Source organism: Salvelinus namaycush, chromosome 38 (assembly GCF_016432855.1).
Source record: "Salvelinus namaycush isolate Seneca chromosome 38, SaNama_1.0, whole genome shotgun sequence".
In the NCBI taxonomy this organism is placed as follows: Eukaryota; Metazoa; Chordata; class Actinopteri; order Salmoniformes; family Salmonidae; genus Salvelinus; species Salvelinus namaycush.
Genome location: NC_052344.1, coordinates 17,322,783 through 17,345,292, shown reverse-complemented (window position 1 = coordinate 17,345,292; position 22,510 = coordinate 17,322,783). Strand labels below are relative to the sequence as shown.

The window sequence follows — 22,510 nt, the reverse complement described above, 5'->3', positions numbered from 1 at the left end:
CTTGTAGAGTCCATGCCCCAACGAATTGAGTCTGTTCTGAGGGCAAAAGGGGGTGCAACTCAATATTAGGGAGGTGTTCCTAATGTTTTGTACAGTCTGTGTACGTTCAAGTTCTGCAGAATGTATGCTTCAAATAAATAAATTAAATGTCAAGACGGCTAAGTTACATACGTCATTACCTTTATGCACATACAGGAAACCAGATGCTGCTCCGTATGGGTTGGACACCTCACAGCTGTACAGACCACTGAAGTCAGAGCCCACTTTCACTAACTCCAACAAGCCCCCAGTCTCACTGAGATTTGATATATTCAGTCTAAGACACATAGCAAAACATAGATGTAGACACTGATCCTTAGAAAATGGGTTGGGGGAAATGAAATACTGTGAACAACTGACCTCTTCCATGTGAACTCTGTTGGAGTTGGCATCTACTAAACACTGAAACGCTGGTGCCTGGGGTGCGCTCTCATGAAGGATGATTTTGACCGAATTTGGAAGGTCTGTAGAATAGGTAAAAAGTTGTTACTGTTGTGTCTAATATGGAGTAGAAACACTGCGGCTGTTGTCATTCAGAATACTCACAGTGTACATCTAGCTCGTAGGGAACAGCCTTCTGCTGGCTCAGAGTGGTGTGGTTCAACAGGCACTGAACCTCATGTTGGTGCATGACTCTGGAGGGCTCTCCCTTCAGGTAGACCCTCACCGTGGCGGTGTCGTCTGGGTTCAGTGTAGTGTTGGTTGAGGTTGTCAGACTCAGTGGTTGTCTTGCACTGGCCGTGCTCCACTGTATCTCAGCGGGGGGCTTGGCGGTAGCCGCTGTGCATGTGGCCAAGATGCTCTCCTGCCCCTCAGCAACCACGGGAAGAGTCTCCACAGCAACTGAAATCACAGGAGGAACTATTGGGAAAAAAACACAATAAACACATTGACTTAATATGAATGTATGTCTTTATATACTTTAAAACCTAACCCTTGGATAGCAGGTAAAGGAACACCCTTAACAAAATTGTATGAAACGATTAATTCCATTGGGGAAATACATCATAAATAACCTCTTACTTTGGACATTGAGGTGGATCTCTGCCTTATATGGCCCACTGGGAAACACAGCGAAGATGCAGGTGTAGACGCCCTCATCAGTCAGGGACACATACCCCAGTCGGACAGAGCCCACCAGTGCTGTGGTGTTAACAATGAAGCCCACCCTGTCCCCCCGCCCTTTGACATGTGATGGACCATAGCTAGAAGTGATGAGGAAGAAGTTGTAGTTGGCAAGGTAACCCCTGGTACTCTTCTGCCATGAGATCTGGATGAGCTCGTCTGTCTCTATGAGCACACAGGTCAAGTCTGCGTGTTGTCCCCGAGTCACTGTTGGGCGGCCATTGTAAGATATGACTCTGATACCTAAAGGAATACTAGCAAGATGCATAAGATAGCAAATTCTCAGACTCTTCTTGATATTGTGGAGAACAAATGTTATGGGTTTGCTTTGCATCGCTCCTACACTCACCAACTCGTCTTGAGTCAGCATGAGAAATATGTTTTATTCTTCATTGGTAGGCTATCTCGTGTATGACAACTTCAAGTGAACGTTCTAATCTGGGGGGGTGGGGGACAAAGTTTAGGCCTATGCATAAACAAAATTAGGATGAAACGAGCCTGAGACGTAGACCAAGCGGCAAGATTACAACACCAGTAACCTAAACATGGGCCCAGGAGCGGAATGGAACAAGAAACCACACCTACGCATTCTTTTCCTTGAGGCCCCCATTATTAGCTAGATACTGAGAATGATAACATGCAGACTAATGATTCAATGTTAAACTGATTACGACAATAGGCCGAGTTTATCATTACTCTGATTATCTTGATTCAGCATTGGGTCATAATCGAAGTTAGCACACGCCTAGATTTCTGAGCAATCGTTCTAATTATTAGGACATGTAAACACCTTAAATCGGAGTTCTAGCAGTGTATTGGATCTGCGCATGTTCTAGCACCAGCTAACCTCTTTTCAGTTCTCAGTTCAGTTCTGAAAAACTGAAAAGTATGCGTCTTAGAAATTGTTTTCACATTCAAACTTTATGTCCAAACTCAGAATGAAATAACCTTCCCAAAAAGAACATGATCACTGTGATAGAATCTTAATTGCAGATGATTTTCAGCATTTATCAAAGTCCCATCAGGTAGCCTGATTTCAGATGTGTCCATGTAAACAGGATTATTATGGAAATCGTTCTTCTTGCAAAGCATGTAAACATTTTAATCGAACTAATATATTAATCTGCACACAAAAACAAGTTCGAACTTGCCCAAAATTCCAAATGGCCAATCTCTCCATTATGTCTACTGGGAGAAGATTTAATAAAGTTCTGGAACTTCCGCTCACCATTGCTGTTAGCCTATATTTTGCTTTCGGTCAGAGCCGTGGCTATTGGTCTACTACAGGGTTCCCCAACTGGCGGTGGTTTTATTTGGCCCCAAAGTCTTTTTTTGTAAACAAGTTGCAAGTTTGAAATTATTAGGTTTTAGCAAAATATGATATCTGTTTGGGATGCTTGCGGTCAATTTGCAGTCTACAAATGATTTGTAATTATGTTCTGGACCATCCACTCAAGAAAAAATTGTCCGTGAATGAATCTACACTGAACAAAAATACAAAAGCAATATGCTACAATTTTAAAGAATGTAATGAGTAACAGTTCATATAAGGAAATCAGTCATTTGAAATAAATTCATTAGGCACTAATCTATGGATTTCACATGACTGGGAATACAGATATGCATCTGTTGGTCACAGATACCTTAAAAAAAAGTAGGGCGTGGATCAGAAAACCAGTCAGTATTTGGTGACCACCGTTTGCATCATGCAGCGTTTGCCCACTGATGTCGGTTATGACGCCGAACTGCAGTCAGCTCAAGACCCTGGTGTGAATTCCTGCAGTCGTGCCAATTGCACGTTCCCTCAAAACTTGAGACATCTTTGGCATAGTGTTGTGTGACAGAACTGCGCATTTTAGAGTGGCCTTTTATTGTCCCCAGCACAAGGCGTACCTGTGTAATGATCATGCTGTTTAATCAGCTTCTTGATATGCCACACCTGTCAGGTGGATGGATTATTTTGGAAAAGGAGAAATGCTCACTAACAAGGATGTAAACAAATTTGTCAACAACATTTGAGAAAAATCTGCTTTTTGTGCGTATGAACAATTTATGGGATATTTTATTTCAACTCATGAAACATGGGACCAACACTTTACATGTTGCATTTATATTTTTGTTCAGTATAGTTGATGATCCCTGTGCTAAAGTGTAATTCCGATCCTGGCTGATATCTAGATTTGTATTTGATTGATAAAATATTTAAAAACTCTTCCTAAATAAATTAACAGAAATTATTAAATTAATTTCCATGACTTCTATCATTTTGCAAAACTTTTCCAGGCCTGGAAAAAAACATTTCAAAATGCCATTACTTTTCCAGGAATTTCATGACTGTACGAACCCTGATAGATAATTTGTTGTATTACTTGTGAGGCACAGTTGAATGAGCATAATATATACAGTACCAGTCAAAAGTTTGGACACACCTACTCATTCAAGGGTTTTCCTTTATTTTTTCTATTTTATACATTGTAGAATAATAGTGAAGACATCAAAACTATGAAATAACACATATGGAATCATGTAGTAACCAAAAAAGTGTTAAACAAATCAAAACATATTTTATATTTGAGATTCTTCAAAGTACCAAGCCTTTGCCTTGATGATAGCTTTGCACACGTTTGGCATTCTCTCAACCAGCTTAATGAGGTCGTCACCTGGAATGCATTTAAATTAACAGGTGTGCCTTGTTAAAAGATACATTTGTGTTATTTCTTACCTTCTTAATGCGTGTGAGCCAATCAGTTGTGCTGTGACAAGTTAGGAGTGGTAAACAGAAGAGAAACAGAGGATAAGTTCATTAGAGTTAACTGCACCTCAGATTGCAGCCCAAATAAATTCTTCACAGATTAACAGACACATCTCAACATCAACTGTTCAGAGGAGACTGCGTGAATCAGGCCTTCATGGTCGAATTGCTGCAAAGAAACCACTACCAAAGTACACCAATAAGAAAAAGAGACTTGCTTGGGCCAAGAAACACGAGCAATGGACATTAGACCAGTGGAAATCTGTCCTTTGGTCTGACGAGTCCAAATTTGAGATTTTTGGTTCCAACCGCTGTGTCTTTGTGAGACGCAGAGTAGGTGAACGGATGATCTCTGTATGTGTGGTTCCCACCGTGAAGCATGGAGGAGATGGTGTGATGGTGTGGGGGGGTGCTTTGCTGGTGACACTGTCAGTGATTTATTTAGAATTCAAGGCACACAGCATTCTGTAGCGATATGCCATCCCATCTGGTATGCGCTTAGTGGGACTATCATTTGTTTTTCAACAGGACAATGACCCAAGACACCTCCAGGCTGTGTAAGGGCTATTTGACCAAGAAGGAGAGTGATGGAGTGCTGCATCAGATGACCTGGCCTCCACAATCACCTGACCTCAACCCAATTGAGATGCTTTGGGATGAGTTGGACCGCAGAGTGAAGGAAAAGCAGCCAACAAGTTCTCAGCATATGTGGGAACTCCTTCAAGACTGTTGAAAAAGCATTCCAGGTGAAGCTGGTTGAGATAATGCCACGAGTGTGCAAAGCTGTCATCAAGGCAAAGGGTGGCTACTTTGAAAAATATCAAATATTTTTTAATTTGTTTAACACTTTTTTGGTTACTACATGATTCCATATGTGTTATTTCATAGTTTTGATGTCTTCACTATTATTCTACAATGTAGAAAATAGTACAAATAAAGAAAAACCCTTGAATGAGTAAGTGTGTTCAAAATTTTGACTGGTACTCTATATTTTTTTTTACTGGACTGGTGGCCTGCATCTGATGGTCTGTCTGAGGGGAGAGGGCAGGGTGAGGCTCCCTCTCACCCAACTCACCCAACTCCTCTCTCCCTCTGCTGAGAAAAAGGGACAGTCTTCCAGCTAATGGCAAAACTCAAGTTGTACTGCATTATTTCTGCCTCATGCACCAATTAATGCTGTTAATCCTATGACCAGAGAAAGTTAAATAGTCCTCGATATTAAAAAAGACAAGCCGCTAATAATAACAATACAAGCTTATCGAAACACTTTGCTATACTCATTCATTGTAGCTGAAGTGCTGGTTGTAAGCGAGAGGAAGTAGGGAGAACGCACATTTTATAAGTGTTGAACAAAGTGTTGACAGATTGGAATAACAACTTAAACATGAATTTACTCAAAAACAGCAGCTCTTTGCTGTATTCTTTGAGTCTCTCTCTAGTCAGTTTTTAAAATGTCAAGTATCAATTTTGCTATGTGTTCGAGGCTTCTTTTTACAGTCTATGGCTCGAGGAAACTGAGCAGACACGGTGATCTGATCTATCTGATTGGCCAGCGTTAGACCTATAGGTGCTCTTGATTTGAGCTCTGGGCTGCCAGGTAGGCGGAGTACTACCTTCAGACACATGAAATGGTTCAAAATGCGAAAATGTTTGCCTTCCCGGCGATAGGGCCACATAATCAAGTGCCCCTACCGCCAAAATCACCGGGGAAAAAAAGAAAATAAAAAAACTGAACGCAAGGCTTTTATCACAGAGTTTCTAAACCGAGGCGTAACATCTAGACTTCTGGGAACGCTTACCAAGCAGACCAGGGTTTGGGAAGTTAAACATTCTCCCTTAGTTTATTATTATTTTTAAAATCCAAAGACAACCTATATTCGAGCCAGTGTCTTAAGTAGTTGAACATGTTATTACTCCAACCCCATGAAAGTTGACACGTTTTCGTCAACAACTTTATATTGAAGGAGTGCCTTTGATTTGACGGCAGTTCGGCACGAGACAAACCTGATGATGTGTTTCTGCGTATTAGCTTAGCAAGCCAACATTGCATGATCGTGGATTTCAGGTGGCGGTGGGTATTTCTATTGGGGAAGCAGTTTGCCTATCTTCGTACTGTTCTGCCTTTTGGCTTTATCATTGTTGTTTTCCCCCAGAAATGTTTGGTGATCAACTAGGAATATGGATGCCCATTCCCGACAAAAAAAATGTTCTATGTCGATTGTCTAAAAAAGGTCTGATGCCAGGTTTAAATTAATTTTGAAATACGTAAATCAAAATGTAAATATCTAGTTGACACTTGTGTCAATATGTTTTTTTATTGAAACAATTAAAAGGTTTATGCCAGTGTAGCGTGGTTCGTTCTGCGTTGTGTGTTTTCAATTAAGACGCTGCCACAACTGACGGTCTGCTCGTTGAACTCTTTTTATTTGCCCTGCACACGAAGAGACAACACACACGTTACCCTTGGTGCAGTCACAGCTCTCCGGCACCTTGCTAGCCGAGGGTCAGGCAAAAGAGAACGACAAAGTGGTATGGGAACACAGATAACCCGCGATGGGCCAAACCAAAATACACAAAACTTTTACAATCACCTGCATGTACAATATTGGTATGAAAAAGTGTTTGTACACCAAACAAAAACATCAGCTATGCAGCTGCAATTAAACAAAAAAATACACTGAACCATTATTATTATTGTAACGACCCTGGGTTTATAAGCGCGGAAATCGACTCTGCCGCTTGAGCATGCTTTTGCGGCACAGTCGATAGCGCGCCGGACCTCGGGCTAGGAGGTCGAGGGTTCGAGACCTGCTCCCTGCTGTTTCATTACATTGGTGTCAGAAGCGGGATCGGACCTCGCATCCACGACAGTGCGTGTGCTTGGCCGGTGAGCGCGTTCCTGTAAGACGTAAAGTCGCAAGCTAGCGCGAGGACGCGCTCTTTGAAAGGAGGGAGTAGTGTAACGACCCTGGGTTTATAAGCGCGGAAATCGACTCTGCCGCTTGAGCATGCTTTTGCGGCACAGTCGATAGCGCGCCGGACCTCGGGCTAGGAGGTCGAGGGTTCGAGACCTGCTCCCTGCTGTTTCATTACATTGGTGTCGGAAGTGATCGGACCTCGCATCCACGACAGTGCGTGTGCTTGGCCGGTGAGCGCGTTCCTGTAAGACGTAAATGTAACAGTACTCTTCTTGCGTTGTGTACAATCAATCCTCGACACGAATTCCAACATGTAGCACCAGTCATGGAGATTTATTCTTTAACAATGTACCTGGTAGGAACAGCACAAAATTGCACGTCATGCAATGCACGGCTCACCATCCAACTCTGCACTCACGCACGCTGGTTTGGTGCTTGTTCACTGGGCCATGTAGTTACCAAAATAATACAATTACAATATACAATATAATATCTTTAACAATGTACCTGGTAGGAACAGCACAAAATTGCACGTCATGCAATGCACGGCTCACCATCCAACTCTGCACTCACGCACTGTACAAAATATATGAACCCCCCCCACCAGACACAGTAAGTTGCTAGCTAGTACTGGCGGGAATTCTTTACAACCAAAATGCACAACCAATATTCTCCAAAAAACATTGCATCTTATGTGTGATGTTCGAATAACATTTACAAACAAATGTATATAAATTGTACACTTAAATCATCACTTGGGAGTATAAAAATCACTTTTGATGTACAGTGCTTTGCAACCAACAACTTACCGCTGGTTTGGTGCTTGTTCACTGGGACGATTCTAATGAAACATCCTCCCTCGTAAGCAAGCTACGCAAACCAGCCAATAAGATGCCATGTTGAGTAGGTGAAGGCAAGACAAAACTAAAACCAAAAACCCATTGGCTTAACAATAAAGTGGCAAGGGGAATCACCAATAAAACCCTGTTACACTCCCCCCTACTGAATTCCACTTGCAAAGAAAAATAATAAAAAATACAAAACGGCACTGTGCAAACATACCAGATACAGAGACACTCAACATATGTACAGAATAACTCAGAGGAAAAAAAATTTGATATATTTTTATACTACCTAATAGAGAAACTAAAAGGTAAAGCTGTGTATATCAAGGATGCAGACCCTGCTTTAAATCAGTCACTAAATATTCCAGTCATTAGACTATTCTCCTTGAGAATTAGAGTGAAAAGCGGTTGATCAATCCCCTTAGCCCTCATAGGTAAACATGCCTGTTACATGTTAAGTACACTCAGTGACTTTAAAACATCCAAGTAATAAAATAAACTACCATAAGAGAGTTGATCATATCCGTCACATTACCATCTTGCAACCTCTAATCATGGTCACAATGATGTAAAAGCAAAACAAATAAAAGATGCCAATACCATTGACCCTCTATTCACATATTAAACCTTCAAGAGCTAACTGTCTGCTGATTCATAATCTCAATCAGTCTTGACACTGGTTTAAATAGTCTTCCTGCCCTTGACCTAATACGACCCCGACTACCTTCAACTGCATAAGGGGTAACAGTGTTGTGTACTGTTGCAATAGTGGGACTGTCAACACAGTCCGTCTGTAACTGATCAGGTAAGGAATGGTCCGAGTTTGGTAGGTCAGTACGGATATCGTAAGTAGACTGGTCAATTAGCTCACTCACTACACTGTTACGGTCTCGGTCAGATTCTTGAAGACTCTCTGACCGAGGCAGAACTTCCAGCTGCAGTATATCTTCCACAGAATCCAAAGGTGGAATATCCTGAGCATCCAAGGATCGCACATCACCCTCCAGGCTTGTGTCACCTGTTCCTTCAGAAGGCAATTCTGACACCCACACTCTCGTTCTGTACTCAGCATCATCATCCACTGCAGTGTCCATGGCAGCTGAGACCATAAGGCTGTCATTCATGCCCTCAGACTCTGTTAATCCAGACATGTCTGTTCCCTCATCAACGGCAGCATGGGGAAGAGGAAGGAAGTTGACTGGCATTATCAGGTTGCGATGTACCGTCTTCTCCCGTCCAGTGGAGCTGTTCTGAATCTTAAAAGTGTGGCTGTCAGCATTCAACCCAGTGACAAGGTAGACAGTATCCTCCCAACGGTCAGCGAGCTTCCGCTTTCCCCGCTCCACCTTGTTAGCCAGCAACACTCGATCACCAATCTCCACTGGTGCTCCTCTGACTCTTCTGTCATAAAGGTCAGCATGCCTCTTCAACTGCTTCGCTGCAGATGCCTGTGCTGTATTCATGGCTTCTTTCAGATCTCTCCTCAAAGACTGAACAAACTGGTCATAGTCGACAACTTCTGGGTTCTCTATGACTGAGCCAAAGACTATGTCAACAGGCAGTCTTGGCGTCCTCCCAAACATTAGCAGGAAAGGGGCAAAGCCTGTGGTCTCGTGGATTGTACAATTGTACGCAAACGTGATGGACTTCAGCGCCTGAGGCCATCTGTGCTTTGCTCTCTTTGGCAGGGCCCGGATCATGTTTCCCAACGTCCTATTCATCCTTTCGCAGGACCCGTTCCCCATCGGATGGTACGGCGTGGTGTGAGACTTCTGAACACCTGCAACACTCAACAGTTCGGCTATTAAAGCGCTCTCGAAGTTGGCTCCCTGGTCTGAATGTATACGGCGAGGCATCCCGTAGACACAGAAATAGTTGTTCCACAACTGATGAGCTACTGACTTAGCAGACTGGTTCGGACACAAGAAGGCATGAGCCAATTTGGTAAAGTGGTCAGTAACAACGAGCACATCCAAGGACTTGTTTGAAGAATCTTCTGCAGACCAGAAGTCTATGCACACTAGTTCAAGAGGCTCAGTTGTTATTATGCTCTCAAGAGGAGCTCTCGCTTCCGGTTCAGGAGTCTTGCTCACGACGCATCTCCTGCAGCACTTCACATATGCTTTTACCTCCCTCTCCAGGCCATGCCAGAAGAACCTCTGTCTTGTCAGGTAGACTGTTCTCTGTTGGCCCTGGTGACCAGCTTCATCATGGACACCCTTCAACACCATTGCTTTCATGGAGGCTGGAACCACATACAGATACGTTTTCCTCTTTGTAACCACATTCCTTGAAACACGATACAGTACACCCATCTTCATGGTCAACTTGTCCCAACTTCTGAGAAGACACAAAACCTCAACAGTCTCATGGGAACGCTCTCTCCGGGATGGTCTTCTCCCCCTCTCCACAAAGAAGATCACTCTGCTGATCACGTTGTCATCACGCTGCTTACTCATCAGTCGGTCGTGTGGCAGAACATCGACATCGGTCTGCTCTGATGGCATAACAGCCTGTGGAAGCTGTGGCAACAGCAGTGCATGTGAGCCCACTTCATCCCCCCAGCACCTGTGTGAATGAAGAACAGCTGCAACTTCATGTCTTGATAAAGCACCAGATGGGTCAACAGTAGCCTGACAGCTAATGACCACTTCGTTGGAGTCAGAGGCTTTGTCAAAGGGGTGGCTGGACCAGCGAAACACATCTTGCACTCTGTCTGTGCGCACAGCGTCGGCTTCAGCTAGTAAGGTCTCGTACGGGACCCTTGTCAGGCGATGGAGTGCACTGGGTCGTACGAAGGGCTCTCTGCTCAAAGCATCTGCAACAACATTTATTTTTCCAGGGATGTACTTGATGTCAAACTCGTACGGTGCCAGCTTGGCGACCCATCTCTGTTCACAAGCATCAAGCTTTGCTTTGGTCAGAATGTATGTCAAGGGATTATTATCTGTCCATACCGTGAACTGCTGTCCCCGTAGCCAGTGGTGGAACTTGTCACAGATAGCCCATTTCATGGCAAAGAACTCGAGCCTGTGTGCAGGATACCTCGACTGCGCATAACTGAGGGACTTGCTCGCGAAGGCTATAGGTCTCGCTGTAGCTCCCTGTTCCTGCACCTGGGACAGCACAGCACCTAAGCCATTGCTGGACGCATCCACCGAGAGTAGAAAGGGTTTTTCGAAGTTGGGGTGGGCCAACAAAACCTGGTCCAGTAAGGCTTGCTTTAGCTGGAATAAGGCCTGTCTGCATTCTGTTGTCCAGTCGGCAGCCGTCAACTTCCTGACAGGTGAGCGTCGCTTCTTTTTCCAGCGTGGAGCCTTGTGTCCAGTAGTCAATCCAAAGAGAGGCTTTGCAATGGTCGAGCAACCTTCAATGAACTGTTGATAATACACCACCATCCCAAGGAATGACCTCAATTTCTTCTGAGATGGAATGTCAGTGCCATCTTCCATTAGATCAGCTTCTGTTACTCCTGTAATGGCCCTCACCTTCTCAGGGTCTGTAGCTACACCATCCGCACTAATGATATGCCCCAGAAACTTCACAGACCTCTGCAGAAAGTTACATTTTTTTGGCGCCAACTTCAGGTTGTGAGCCTTGAGACGCTCAAAAACCATTTCCAGGCGCTGTAAAGCCAGATCTTCAGTGGGCGCATAGACCAAGACATCGTCAAGGTAACACAGCAGGCTAAGAAAGTTCTGATCTCCAAAGATGTTTAGCATCATCCTCATAAAGGTTGCAGGACTATTACATAACCCCTGTGGCATACGATTGTATTCGTACAATCCAAATGGCGACGTAAAAGCTGTGAATCTCCGGTCATCCTCATGCACTTCCACATTGTAGTAGCCAGAGGTAAGGTCCATTGTCGAGAAAAAGGCATTTCCACCTAAAGCAGCCAGTGCGTCAGCCTGGTGAGGGAGTGGGTGGGCGTCTTTGATGGTGCGAGCATTGAGCAAACGAAAATCAGTACAGAGTCTCAGGTCTCCAGACTTCTTCCATACAAGGACAAGGGGAGAGGCGAACTCACTACTAGACTTCCTTATGATTTCACGTTCTTCCATCTCATTCAATGCTTGTTTGAGTTTCTCATAATGATTTGGTGAAAGGCGTCGGTAGGGCATCCGAAAGGGTTTCTCATCACTCAGTTGAATGCGGTGAAGACATCCGGAAGCTTTTCCACAATCCAACTTGTGCCTGGAAAAAATAGACTGGTACTCAGCTATGAGCTGGATGAGTTTCTTCTTACCAGCAGGAGACGCTTGACAGGAGTTGACATCAATATCAGTCAAACCTAAGTCACGTAAGACCTCAGGTTCGCTTGAACTGTCAGGTCCGTCAGTATCGTGAAGTTGGCTGGAACCGTCATCAGTCAGTGTCAAGTCATCTTGGCAGTCAGTGAGTATATCAGCCGTTCTCTGCACTTGCTGCTGCAAAGCTGCTGATGAATCATCATTCACACACGAACAGTCAAAGTCCTCTAGAGCCATGCAAGGAAAGACATCGGCTAGAGTGGCGTTTCGTCTCAATGTCACGGTCTTCTGAGAAGGGTTTATCACTCTAACAGGGAGCCACCCATCCCCCCGCAATAGAGCTACTGTCCTCCCTACTAGTATTGACCTTGGTGTTGACCTTGAACTGCTGGGCTCAATGAGAACAGCACTGCCCGCTGATAGATTCTGAGTGTTTCGTAGTCTGCCCCAGACTAAGTGCTCCTGCATAGGCTCTAGAGTCACCGCCCCTTTTAGTCTCACAGTTCCAACTTTGTCAGGTACTTCACTGTCTCTCCATCTCTCCACATTAGCCATCATATTGATTAGCTTGCTCTCCTCACCCCCGTCACACCCAGGAGTATAAACCCTCTTCCAGAGATCTCCATCCGTCTTCAGGTGGCGAATCAAGTGCTTTAGGAGATTGCTGCCCAAGATGAGGTCATCACTCTGGCCTTCAACCACCAGTGTAGGCACGGCAACTACACATCCGTACACCTCCATCTCCAGCTCACATACTCCCAAAGGCTTCGTCTTCAACCCACCACAACCAACCAAGACTACCTCTGTAGGACTCAATGATGGACTTTTCAACACTCCTGCACGCAACAGTTCAGGTAAGACCCTAGAGCTCAAGGTACAAGCCATGGATCCACTGTCAAGCATAGCTCTCATTTCCACTTCTCCTCCTATTAACACCTTGGCATAAAATAAATCATCATGTGCGGAAAGCCTCTGTGTGTTCTGCATTATGATACTCTTCTCAGTCTCCATTTCGTCACAAACACTTTTATATACAGACTCCAAATCAACAGCTCTCACCGATGGGGACTCTACAAAAGGCCCAACACTCTCCCCTTCTACATGCAGGCCTACTAGTTTTCCGGGAGCTGAGCAGTGGTTACTGTAGGGACTCCACCAGCTGTGCTCAGAGCTGCGGCCTTGGGGCACTGAGAGCGTGCGTGGCCAGCTACATGACAAAGAAAGCAGAGGTGATTGGCCCTGCAGTGAAAGTAAGTATCATGTCCAGCATCCCCGCACACGTTACATGGCCCATTAGACTTCACTTTGCTCCTATTCCCTTTCTGGAACCTATGGTCAGACTGTTGTGGTCTCTGCTCCAGCACACGCTCCAGCATTGCAAGGATACGTTCCATCGGCTCAGCTGAGCCCTGAATTGTCTGGGCTGGGTAAGGCAACGTATTGGGTACTTCCATGTGGGGCCTCACAGCAGGCATGGTGATCGGCATGACAGCACCAACTTCCTGCTTCATTGTTGTGATGGCTGGGGTCACCTTAGATAAGTGAGAGTACCTCTGCTCCCTCCTGTATTCATCCAGCCTCTCATGAACATCTGCAGCAGTCCACTGCTGTAATGGCTTGCACTTAAAGATAAGGGACAGTTCAGCGTTAGGGCAATGTCTGATGAACATGACTGTGAGCTCACGAGATGGGTCTTCAACACTCTTTTTCTGTCTCTTTAGACAATCTTCAGCAACCTCCATAGCCCTGTTCAGTCTGAGCCAATATTCAAATGGTTGTTCATCAGTCAGAGGTAATGTGGCATAAAAGTCAGCGAGGGGCATGCTTGAAAAAGCAGTGTCACTAAAATGTTGTTTCAGTATGTCAAAGATGGGACTCGGGCCTTTAGATAAATCAACGGAGGGATTGCTGCGTATGCCAACTTTAACAACATCGCGGGCCCTTCCCATAAGCCTACCCATAACCTCAACAGCTTGGTCCATCACAGATACATCCCTCTTACGCATGTAAACCATGACCATATCCTCCCACTCATGCACTGTGCACTTTTCAGAGCCATCCCCCCGAAAGTACACCGGTTCCCTGATATCAGACTTCAATACCAGGTTCAGGCCCGACACATCCAAACCCCTAGAGCTGCATGCATTCCCCATAACATTGTCCCCAACATGTCCAACAATTGCCTTTGACTCCAAACAGGAGGCAATGTTCTCCCCAATGGAATGACCAATCTGCTGTACTATGTCTGCTATGAAATCCATGGAGACCTCCCCACTCCCTGTATTTGGCAAAACTCTGTCATACACATCCTTGGGCGTTTCCATGGGTACACTATCATCAAAACTCCCAAAACCCTCCAGTTTAGGCATAGGTGTAGAAGCAACTGGAATTTTGCCTGAACCCCTACCAACAGATGGTGACAGATTAAATGACAGGAAACCCCTACCTCTCCCAACACCTTCCATTTTAACAATGGGAAATCAACACACTAATAAAAATGTAACTAGCAAAAAAAATGCATATATATATTTCTTTCTTTAACGTCACGTCAAAATCGAACCTATATCTAGTACACAGGTAAAACTCACCCTACTTATATCAGATATACATTAGAATTGCAAATAAACAAGTAACACAAAAGTTATATCGTTTATCTGTGAAGTGTCTCAGCCAGAGAAATCATCAATTTCGATAATAAAACGTTGATGGCGCCCTCTTGTGGCGAAATGCGATATCGCACTATACTGCACCAGCAACGTCTTATCTGGTTCTTCAACGGCAACCACGGCGAAGTTCTGAGATGGAAATCCAGCGAAGGATGATCCGATCCAGAAGAACGGTCACGGCACCACTGTAACAGTACTCTTCTTGCGTTGTGTACAATCAATCCTCGACACGAATTCCAACATGTAGCACCAGTCATGGAGATTTATTCTTTAACAATGTACCTGGTAGGAACAGCACAAAATTGCACGTCATGCAATGCACGGCTCACCATCCAACTCTGCACTCACGCACGCTGGTTTGGTGCTTGTTCACTGGGCCATGTAGTTACCAAAATAATACAATTACAATATACAATATAATATCTTTAACAATGTACCTGGTAGGAACAGCACAAAATTGCACGTCATGCAATGCACGGCTCACCATCCAACTCTGCACTCACGCACTGTACAAAATATATGAACCCCCCCCACCAGACACAGTAAGTTGCTAGCTAGTACTGGCGGGAATTCTTTACAACCAAAATGCACAACCAATATTCTCCAAAAAACATTGCATCTTATGTGTGATGTTCGAATAACATTTACAAACAAATGTATATAAATTGTACACTTAAATCATCACTTGGGAGTATAAAAATCACTTTTGATGTACAGTGCTTTGCAACCAACAACTTACCGCTGGTTTGGTGCTTGTTCACTGGGACGATTCTAATGAAACATCCTCCCTCGTAAGCAAGCTACGCAAACCAGCCAATAAGATGCCATGTTGAGTAGGTGAAGGCAAGACAAAACTAAAACCAAAAACCCATTGGCTTAACAATAAAGTGGCAAGGGGAATCACCAATAAAACCCTGTTACATAAAGTCGCAAGCTAGCGCGAGGACGCGCTCTTTGAAAGGAGGGAGTAGTGTAACGACCCTGGGTTTATAAGCGCGGAAATCGACTCTGCCGCTTGAGCATGCTTTTGCGGCACAGTCGATAGCGCGCCGGACCTCGGGCTAGGAGGTCGAGGGTTCGAGACCTGCTCCCTGCTGTTTCATTACATTATTATCAGATTATTAACATCCCCTCTTGACCTGGCCTATTTGAATTGGTCCTTGTGTGCAATTTGGTGCGTAATCTAGGGGAACAACATCACACTGCTACACCAGTTCGCCAAATATTTGCTGGCGGCCAAACTGCTGATCTCTGCAACTTGGTCATCTAGAAATCCCCGATCAGCTTGTAGGCGATTTAATGGCAATGTTAGCTAGTTAACCTAATGCTACAAATTAATTTGAATCATGTCTTTATACATGCCTGTTTGGATCAGTTGCAAAAACATTGGCAACTTTGTATTTGTAGTCAACTTTGTTCTGAAGTTACCCGCGGTCATAGAAAAATCATGTCATATTTTTAGGCCAAAAGAAGGCACTTAACGTTACCTTTTCTACAAGTGGTCTGTGCCAGGCGTTAGATTAAGAGCTTTTAAGTGCAATGGTTTTGGGAAACAGCTAGGAGATTTAACGATGCTCCTACAAAGGCTCTAATGATAACTTGATTCTTTTGGGAAACCCTTTCTGCCTTCTAAACACGTAAGACACACATTCTCCCCTCAGCACCTCAAATTAATTTGAGTTGACCGCCCTTGTCCGGAAATGTGCCACTCGTTCGTCCCACGGTTGTTTTCAGTGATCATGGAACTGTTGTCTGTGTGCTTTATATGCGCTACAGTCATTTGACTGCATTTCATATCTTGGCTAGAAGACAACGCATGCTAGCCATCCGACAATATCAGGTAAATCGAAAATTACTATGTGTATATATGTGTGATGTCAGGGAAAGTTGTATGCGCTAGATAGTTTCCAAAAGCTAACCAAACAAAAACATAATTACTTTTACGATACGTGTTTGTGCCATCAGGTGCATTAGTAGCAAAATGTCTAACTTATTTACATTTGCTTTACTTACACCTGTATGTTGACTTCTCCATATTGATGTTGGTTTTAAGTTTTGGCTGACTTTGTACATCCGATAAAATCATCGCGAATTGAATTATGGGGCGTTTCAGCGTCCAGAGGGAACGGAGTTGTATGAGGGCTTACGTTGCCTACTTCCCTTGCTTGGCTAATTGTTTGGACGGCAGAGATGGTCTCGGGGTTTCCCCCAAGGGCAAACCGCGAGGGTAAATGGAGGAGGGTGTGTCTGTTAATGTGTTTGAAATGCAGCGCCTCTGTGGTGCGGGAAGTGGGAAACGAAAGAGTTAATCTACAATTTTTTTCATCCTCTGTGAAAAACGTGTTCGTACAGTGACCTCTTCTGGACATAAATATTTTTCAGTCAGACCGTATTTATGTATTTTTTTCTGACAGACAATGTTTAATTAATTCAGCCATAATTAATTCAGACAATGTAAATTATTTGGGCCATTAATTTTTTATTTAGCAAAAATGTAAATTCATGGGCCAAATTGACATTATGACTGAATTAATTTAACATGTCAAATACAAATATTTTACTTAATTTTCCAAAATACGTGATACATTTTGTTGCTACAAAATAAAAATTAATTGTAGAGAAGTTTCAGACCAGATTATCGTCTTTCTCTCTGCCTGCAATTGTCGTAAATGCATTGCAGAGCCATAAACTGTCGTGCTACTGCCCCTGCTTTTCGAAGTGTGAAACCCCCTTTCGGTCTTTTCGTACGGCACTAAAGCTGAAGACGGTATGTTACGGTTTGAGCTCAGTTACAAATGCAAAAATGTGATCTATTAATTATTTTTGAAGGTAATCATTGTGATTTAATTGTTTCAGAAACATGCCGGCCAAAGGTCCTCTGCAATCTGTCCAGGTTTTCGGACGCAAAGTGAGTAAACTATCTGAATTTATTCCACGTGTGTTGTTGAGCCAACAAACTCGTTAGCTAGCTAGTTCAGCCATGTTAGCCAAACAGGCCAGAAATGTGTATTTGTTCCCCCCCCCCATTATACATTTACATTTGGAAATGCAAGTGACCGTCAATTTGACAACTTTATTGTCAAACGTCTAAATGTGTCTTGATTGCAGCCAGTGGCATAACATTATTGATATGAATAGCTACAAATGTTGCGGCCTGCTAGTTACGTTGATCAGCTAGCTAATTTTATGCCGGAAAGCATGTTGTCCAGCTAAATCAACGCCAATTGTTTGCTGTAGTGAGGTAACTAACGTTTGTTTGCTGATTTATTATGCCACAATAATGCATTAGTTAACTGGAGTCGTTTTTATTTTTATGACATCGTCTTTAACTAATTGTACTGTAGCTAGCGAGTTGCCATGACTTGGTCCACTCATCCCTCATGATGTACCTCAGTGTTTGGTTAATACATTGGCTGGCTAATTAGTGTTGCTTATAATAGTACTATTGATCAGCAATCACCCGAATGGCTTTTTGGGGGGTGTTAAACATTTATTTGTAATGTTAACGTTAAGGACTATCTCTGTTTAGCCACCCCTGATTCATAGAAAAGTGCAGATGTAATTAGCGAAAACCTAGCAAATGGTTATGAACATTACTGTATATTTTGGGGCGGCGGATAGCCTAGTGGTTAGTGTTGGGCCAGTAACTGAAAGGTTGCTGGATCGAATCCCTGAGCTGGCAAGGTAAGAATCTGTCATTCTGTCCATAACAAGGCAGTTAACCCACTGTTCCCGGGTAGGCAGTCATTGTAAATAAGAATTTGTTCATAACTGACTTGCCTAGTTAAATAAAGGTCACACATCTCTTTGCAGAAAACAGCCACCGCTGTTGCTCACTGCAAGAGGGGGAATGGCCTCATCAAGGTGAATGGCAGACCCCTCGAGATGATTGAGCCAGCCACTCTCCAGTACAAGGTGAGTCCTTAAAGGCAGATTGAAATTGACTGTTGTCCAAAAGAAGGGAATTTTTTGTTGTTGCTGCTTTGGGAACAGGAGAGGGTAGTTCCCCCCGGTTTACATTTGCTCTTCTGCTCGTATCTTCTTTATGAATAATGGCTTGACTTTTGATATTACCATAAAAAAAGTGTTGTATGATGTGGCTATTATTAAGCTTTAGCTAATGCAGGCCTATGATATGAAGGTGGCGCGCCAACTGACTGACAGGTGAACTTGAGGTGAGGAACACTCAGGCCTACCAGAGTTTTACCCCATAATCTAATTCTTTATATAAAAAAAATATATATATTCTGTTTGAAAATTAACGAATAAGCCCCCTTTCAGTCTATCTGTAGATGCAGTAGCCTTCTGCCATAAAGAAATGCATGTTGGTGTCATAGCATGCCACCGGCATATCTCTCGCTCTCTTCTGGGGTTAGTCCTAAACTTCTTTTAGGAATAACCCCAATGTGGTATATATATATGACGCCTATGCGTGCAATGCCCTGATACATTTAGTGCTCAAATCTGACAGCTGAACTGTGAAAGTAGCCTTAAAACCAATACAAAAAAGTGTATAAAGTTTGGCATATGCTACACATCGCAACACAAGCAATGCCGTTTTCTCATTTGGCCAATATCCCTTGTTTATTGAAGGCGCTGGCTGTGCCAGGTCGGATCTGAATGCATTTGGATGTCCGGTACATTTTAACATTTTCCCTGGTATGTTTTCCGGCTACATATTGACATAAAGGAAACTGAAATGGCATTGTTTTTATGACGATTTTAGAATTTTCACGTAAGTCTGTACCCTATTGGATGGAAACCTGCACATGGTTCACCAGCAGCCCCAAACGTCTAAAGAATAAGCTACCAGTCTAACAAGCTTGTAAGAATTGTACTTAAACTCCCCCCTCATCTAGATGTTGCGCATTTTGTCATCTCTATCTGTAATTTAAATTACTCGTCTTTATTGTGCACTCCCGGTCACTTATCTTTTTCTGTATATTTTTTTTCACTGACATAATCCAAACTGCAGCGGCCAATTGATGAATTGAAAGGGATATCTGTTACAAAACAAGTTTAATGCAATTCAGTTTGTCACGCCTTCTATACTGGCTAAGCCTACAAGGTAGGGAGGGATGTATTTTCTATTTGTCGAGATTGGCAGTCTTTATTGAGGTGTTGAAAGTTAACCATGATATTGAAGTACCCAAAGTCGGTATGCTTTGTATATTGGTTGTGTGATACATTGGCACAGAAACCTGTTGGTAGAAAATTTGTAGCATATACCAGTGCCTTCGGAAAGTATTCAACCCTCTTTGTTACATTACAGCCATATTCTAAAGTTGATTAAATTGTTTATTCCCCTCATCGATCTACACACTACCCCATAATGACAAAGCAAAAACTTTTTTTTAGACATGTTTGCTAATTTATCAAATAAAACCCGGATATGAGACCCGTTACTCAGTAATTTGATGAAGCACCTTTGGCAGCGATTACAGTATTGCGTCTTGGGTATGATGCTACAAGCTTGGAACACCTGTATTTGGGGAGTTTCTCCTGATCCTCTCAAACTCTGTCTGGTTAGATGGGGAGAGTTGCTGCACTGCTATTTTAAGGTCTCTCCAGAGATGTTAGATCAGGTTCCAGTCCGGGCTCTATCTGGGCCGCTCAAGGACATTCAGAAACTTGTGCCGGAGCCACTCCTGTGTGGTCTTGGCTTTGTGCTTAGGGTCATTGTCCTGTTGGAAGGTGAACCTTGGCCCCAGTCTGAGGTCCTGAGCCATCTACAGCAGGTTTTCATCAAGGATCTCTGTACTTTGCTCGGTTCATCTTTGCCTTGATCCTGACTAGTCTCCCAGTCCCTGCCACTGAAAAACATCCCTGCAGCATGATGCTGCCACAGCCATGCTTTGCCATAGGGATGGCGCCAGGTTTCCTCCAGAGGTGACGCTTGGCATTCAGGCCAAAGAGTTCAATCTTGGTTTCAGACCAGATAATCTTTCTCATGGTCTGAGTCTTTAGGTGCCTTTTAGCAAACTCCAAGTGGGCTGTCATGTGCCTTTTACTGAGGAGTGGCTTCCGTCTGGCCACTCTTACTATAAGTCCTGATTGGTGGAGCGCTGCAGAGATGGTTGTCCTTCTGGAAGGTTCTCCCATCTCCACAGAGGAACTCTAGATCTCGGTCAGTGACTTGGGTTCTTGATCACCTCCTTGACCATGGCCCTTCTCCACCAATTACTCAGTTTGGCCAGGCGGCCAGCTCTAGGAACAGTCTTGGTGGTTCCAAACGTCTTCCATTTTAAGAATGATGGAAGCCACTGTGTTCTTTGCGATCTTCAATGCTGCAGAAATTTGCTTTGTCATTATGGGATAGTGTGTAGATTGCTGAGAATTGTATTTAATCCATTTTAGAATATGGCTGTAATGTAACAAAATGTGGAAAAGGTAAATTTGTCTGAATACTTTCCAAAGGCACTGTATTTTAAATACTTATAAATAAGGCTTCAAAATGTTGAATGTGTTTACCCCTAGCTGATTGTTTGCAGCTGGCTCTGATCTTAGTGCAATGTGACAGGTAGGGAGAGAAGAGCTTGTCTGGTAGTCGGCGAACCCCCAACCTTCTGGCTCATAGACCTGTAGCATCGACTGTGCCACAAATGCATGGTGAAGTGGCAGTCAATATCCACGTTTAGGAACACAGGGTTGCCATTTGTCGTAAACATTATTTTGAGTTAATTCTGGGGGGGGTTCCGTTTATTTTACTGTACAAGTGGAGGGTTGTGTGAGGGGGAAAACATTTTGTTGGTGAGGGGGTGCATTTTGACACCTTGAGTTGGACCAGTCCCCTTCTAGTGAATTTGTCCCTTAGGAAACAGTTGCTAACTATTTCATGTATGTGTAATGTGGCTTCTTATAGAGCTGCTGTTGGTTTACTAAGCCCAAGTTCAACATGGGTCTTCATTCAGCTAAATGTCTGGTTGTTTACTTGCTGCATGTGTCTGCAGGATATATAGATCTTGTGTGCGTCCTTGACTAAGTTTCTCTCTGTTGTAGCTGCTGGAGCCAGTGCTGCTGCTGGGCAAGGAGCGTTTTGCTGGAGTTGACATCCGAGTCCGAGTGAAGGGTGGTGGACATGTCGCACAGATCTACGGTGACTTGTTTTTACAACTGGAAGCTGCTCTACTTCTGTTTAGACATATCTCAGTAGAAACTGATGTCTTGATTTGAAATAACTGTACTTGACAGAATATGGCTGTTTGTCTTATGCTGTGCCGTCTTCTCCTTGCAGCTATCCGTCAGTCCATCTCCAAAGCCCTGGTCGCATACTACCAGAAATGTAAGAGAATAATTTAACTGTAAACACAAAATAATCCATAATCTTGTTTTCAATGGAATATTGCCTCTGCTGATAAAATATTTGAGTGTTACTTTGGACTAACTTTTGCAGGAAGCAATGTTGGATTTTCTCCCTTTTGGATTATGGCAGGTGCATGATTTCTGCATTTCCATTTGGTCAAGAAAAATGGTTCACTAACTAATCCGACCTGTTAATTTCCCGCCAGATGTGGATGAGGCCTCCAAGAAGGAGATCAAGGACATCCTGATCCAGTACGACAGGACCCTGCTGGTTGCCGACCCTCGTCGCTGCGAGTCCAAGAAGTTCGGTGGACCAGGAGCCCGTGCCCGCTACCAGAAATCTTACCGTTAACCTCTGTACATTTTCATGTAATAAAGTTGAGGGAGAAGATATTTCTGGCCTATTTCTTTAAACTTGCTTGATGTAATAGTTTCATTAATGACCATCAAGCACTACTTGGAAAGTGTTTTAAAGGTAGACTGCGATAGGATGTAGATGCAGAAAGTAAACGGCATATGGGGTACATTTCCACAACCAAGAGCGTTGAAGCATGAGGCTCAACTTCTCAGCTGTTTTGGTCCCGTGGCTGCCACGCTGTGAATGGCGTGA

The 22,510-nt window shown here is 43.6% G+C and overlaps 1 protein-coding gene across 1 annotated transcript; it reads left to right on the top strand.

Moving 5' to 3' along the window:
• The first annotated feature begins 17,301 nt into the window (after positions 1-17,301).
• LOC120032267 (40S ribosomal protein S16) lies at positions 17,302-22,293 on the top strand. Its single transcript, XM_038978278.1, has 6 exons — positions 17,302-17,365; positions 17,455-17,506; positions 18,412-18,513; positions 21,598-21,694; positions 21,833-21,880; positions 22,107-22,293. Exons 2-6 carry the CDS (start codon positions 17,459-17,461, stop codon positions 22,250-22,252), a joined length of 441 nt encoding a protein of 146 aa, XP_038834206.1. The 5' UTR covers positions 17,302-17,365; positions 17,455-17,458; the 3' UTR covers positions 22,253-22,293.
• The last annotated feature ends 217 nt before the right edge of the window (positions 22,294-22,510 follow it).

Bases quoted from the DNA above. Each gene is read 5' to 3' on its own strand.
- LOC120032267 (XM_038978278.1), top strand. From the start codon at position 17,459: ATGCCGGCCAAAGGTCCTCTGCAATCTGTCCAGGTTTTCGGACGCAAA. The intron at 17,507-18,411 runs GTGAGTAAACTA...ATCTCTTTGCAG, and splicing joins TCCAGGTTTTCGGACGCAAA to AAAACAGCCACCGCTGTTGC. The intron at 21,695-21,832 runs GTGACTTGTTTT...TTCTCCTTGCAG, and splicing joins ACATGTCGCACAGATCTACG to CTATCCGTCAGTCCATCTCC.